Source organism: Monopterus albus, unplaced genomic scaffold (genome assembly GCF_001952655.1).
Source record: "Monopterus albus unplaced genomic scaffold, M_albus_1.0 scaffold67.1, whole genome shotgun sequence".
Lineage (NCBI taxonomy): Eukaryota > Metazoa > Chordata > Actinopteri > Synbranchiformes > Synbranchidae > Monopterus > Monopterus albus.
This window is the reverse complement of record NW_018127947.1, coordinates 998,831-1,002,803: the sequence shown is the minus strand read 5'-3', so window position 1 is coordinate 1,002,803 and position 3,973 is coordinate 998,831. Positions and strand designations below refer to the sequence as shown.

At 40.2% G+C, this 3,973-nt stretch overlaps 1 protein-coding gene across 3 annotated transcripts in view; it reads right to left on the bottom strand.

Moving 5' to 3' along the window:
* Positions 1-3,973, bottom strand: part of LOC109962771 (transmembrane protein 150A-like) — a 40,252-nt gene that overhangs the window by 30,858 nt on the left and 5,421 nt on the right. For all 3 annotated transcript variants that reach the window (XM_020604769.1, XM_020604771.1, XM_020604770.1), the window contains exons 3-4: positions 2,631-2,678; positions 1,068-1,154 (exon numbers count right to left, since the gene is read on the bottom strand). In XM_020604769.1, the coding sequence (XP_020460425.1) occupies positions 1,068-1,154; positions 2,631-2,678 (135 nt within the window). The remainder of the gene's footprint in view (positions 1-1,067; positions 1,155-2,630; positions 2,679-3,973) is intronic.

Below are 3,973 nucleotides of genomic sequence, written 5' to 3'. Positions count from 1 at the left end.
AGAAATGAATAAAACATGTATAAATGGAGAACAGCCGTCCTGCTGGGAGGTGGAGGAAAGAATGACCCAGAGAGCTTTATCTACAGATCAAAAACAGCATGAAAAATGTTGTGTAACTGAAACATGAGGACTGGAACAAGCATTTTCCCACATTCCTGCATCCACAGCGTCATAATCCCCATTTCTTATTAACTTTTTTTTTTCCAGCTCAATGTGATGACATTTCAAGGAGCAGTGAAGGATCCACTACACACAACAAAAGCTCTTCCTGTCAAGGAAAAGTTGTCCATGATCCCCACAGACTCTGTCGGGCACGTGTGGACTTATCTCACACATTCTGCACTGCAGCTCCAACTATCACTGCAATCTGTCCATGAACAGCTCAACTAGACAAGAAGGATGTTACAGCTTTTATTGTGACGCCAAAGACAGAGCAACGAACAGTTCCCAGCACCTCTCATGGTAAATTCAGTGCCACATTTCTGCACCGGTTTCATCATTTAACGTTACAATGCAGTGGTGACACCACAAAGTGACACGTGCTCATTCACACAAAGTAGGTGGCTGCTGAAATATGGTGACACAAGGAAAACTCTTGGTCACAACAGCTCCTTTTGGGTTTACTTCCCCACCACCAGTACACAATGTTTTGTTGGCTATATTATAAAACAATACAAATAAAGCATTTCTTGTTTAATAAAAACCAGACATAGTAGAGCATAGAAAAACAACTGGCGAAGGCAAGGTGTTATAGTTATAGCCACATCACATGCACAGCGTGTGCTCTGGAGTGTTTGAACAGCATCGCCAACATCATTATTACCACTATTTTTAGAGCAGAAAAAGGATCCTCAGTCAGTCCTGTTGTTGATTTAGTTCTGTGGTTTCAAGAAACCACACCAGTTGTGTCGACTCTATCTCAACAATGTACTGTTGTTTAGAACAAAGAAAAAGACAAATGTGATTATTATATAACAGGAATTTCTCAAGTAAACACATAGCAGCAGCAAGGTCACTAGAGTACTAAGGGAAACCTTTCAGGGGGCAACGTGGATTTAAACACCAACCTGATGAGTGGGATGTTGTCTGGGGTGCAGCACAGGACAGGACCCGTCTGTAATGGCAGCTGCTCCGCACATGACTCATTGTAAAGCCTGAAAACACACACATGCGTATGCATTCTTCAGTGTGTAGACAGTTACTGTGTGTATGAATACAGAGGTTTTAGAAAAATTTGTCAATTATTCAAAAACTAATGTGGGCCGGTGTAAATCACTGAATCTTCACTTTAAACTGCTGTAGGTACATTCAAAGTCTAATCCCCATTTCAGGATTTTTTGTCACTAAGAGCCAACTTAATGGCTCATAATGAATTTCTCATAATGCAGGACAACTGAAGCAAGTAAACTCAGTTAATGGCTGAGCATCAAATCTCACATTTGGAAAATCACAGTAGAAAATTAACCCAAAATGCTGCTATGAAAGACTCTTACGTGACACAGTGAAATACTTTGCTGTGTGTACCTTGTGTGATTTATTTATGTTTTAGTGTAGATATGGAAAGAACAATGGTGTCAGCTGGTTTTGAGTTTTGAAACAGTCTCCCATGTTAAAGCAACGGTCAGCTACGAGTCATAACAAGCTGCTGGGTTTAATGATACCGGCTGGAAAGGTACTTTTATTAATGAAGCAGGGAGGTGATTTCAATCCATGTTGATGTTTTCACATACCACAGGATTCACTCGATATCAGAGATAAATCTCACTATGGCCTGGGCACAGGTTTGGATTCCACTCACCCATCTCCCATTGAATCCCATCTGTTTGCATTTTTTATCTTTCCTGAAACTTCAGTTTGCTGAATCCTGACATCTCACTCCCTTCACCCACCCACACATATGTGTTCTTTACACATCCTCCCATCAAGTCAACATGTGTCCATGCAGCACTTTATTTTCTTGATGTCCACTCCCTATCTTCATCTCTCCATTCCTTCTTCACTGTGCTTGAAACAAGACGAACATATTTGCCAGGAAATGGGGAGAGTTGATGCAGGATCGAGAAAGATTCCTCTGGCGTGAAGGGCCATTTCCTCAGTCGATGCTACATCAACACATCGCTGGTCTTTTTCCTTCCACACAGTTTTCATACTGGGCATCTGTGTGACTACGAGTACAAGTAATTATTCATAATCAATAAATGAGTTTTTGAGATTTGTGAAAAAGGAGCCGCTGACATTCACACTACATCTGTTCTTGCCCTGTGATATGAGCGAAATTGATGATTTCAGAACCAGAAACCGAGCTTTCCTCCAGTTTAAATGAATCTAAAACATTGTGTCCTGTTTTAATGTAGATAAGGAAACAATATTATGTGACAATTTAGTTAAAAATACAACTTTTTGTCAACTGTTGTCTGTTCATGTTTGTCAGAATAACTTATGATCACAAATTATGATCTGATCCATGTTAGCCTGGTTAACATGTCGCGTTAAGAAGCTGGTCTGACAGCAGATAAATGACAAAAGCTAACTTGTGAGTTCGCTGTGTGAAAATCTAAAAACTAGAAACAATATCAGGGGTAATCCCTGCATCACCCACATTAGCCTGTGTGTGTGTGTGTGTGCTGTACCAGTTATGCACAGGGCAGACGTGTTGGTTGTACAGGGCTATCGCATATCTGCAAAGTTAAAGGAGGAGAGGATATTTAGTAAGGAGCTGAACAGTCAGTGTCTTTAACAAATCTTTAACAAATATTAAAATAAGCAACACCAGAACAGAAGCTCTGTTTCACTGACTGAATCAGAGCATTTGAAAGCACCATCACACACTGTATGAGAGATTAACATGAGGACATATTTTTTCACTACTAAAACACGTGTCACATGAATTATCATACTGTTGCTTTCACAGGCCGAGGCCACTCATCTTCATCATACATGTGCTGTGTGCAGAGTTTGCTGGCTGGGATTTAACCTGCGCTCTGGTCCCAGAGGAGCTGCTGTTGCTTTTTAAATCCATTAAAAATGTCAACAACAAAATCACCACCTCCACAAGCACACAAATATGAGATAATTCATTATACACACAAATACAGTGAAGCACATTTTAGGCAGCAGATGCTCAGTGTGTCAGGCTAGTGTCATCCTGTCGACGGCCGGCCCATCGCTCTGATTCAGGCGGAGACAATGATTCAGCAGCTACACTTTGTACACATGTTCACGATTCTCAGATGATTAGTCCTGCAGACTCCTACAGATGATGTCCTGACTTTAGTGCCACTATAAGACTTTGTGTGAAAAAGCCTCACCTCCTACTCAGTGGCTTACCATTATATTTGGTTCAGACATTCACGTTCTCTTCAGGATGAACTGTAACAACTCTGGCAATCCCATGACTTCATCCAGCGCCATCAACAGGTCACAATTGATCAAATATTCAGATTTATGACTAAATACCTTCAAAACAGTCCCCTCAGCTTCAGTTCTGCTTCCTGTTCAGTGCATGCCAACATGCTAAAAATGGAGAACGTGCTACATACTTCCTCTTGTTTTAGTCATAATTGAGTCCTCCCACAGATTATTTTTTAGTAGCCTAGAAACATTTAATTTAGACATAGCTGTAAGCAGCTGTAAAGGACATTTAAACTGTTTATTAATGTGCAATATTTTCCAGTGTTAGAGTGATAGTTGTTGCCAAATGTATTAATAAACTTATATCTGCTTGCAACTACACTGATGTTCATGCAGTGATAATTTGGGGACTCAACATGCTTGTCTTTTAGCTGTAGCCATGAGTAAACAAAATGCTACTGAGGCTTATCAAGCGAAAGTATAACAGAGGTTAAACCACTGCATTAGATGATCATCCTTTCAAAACACTTCCAGTGGGTACGGAAAGTATTCAGACCCCCTTAAATTTTTCACTCTTTGTTATATTGCAGCCATATGCTAAAATCATTTAAGTTCATTTTTT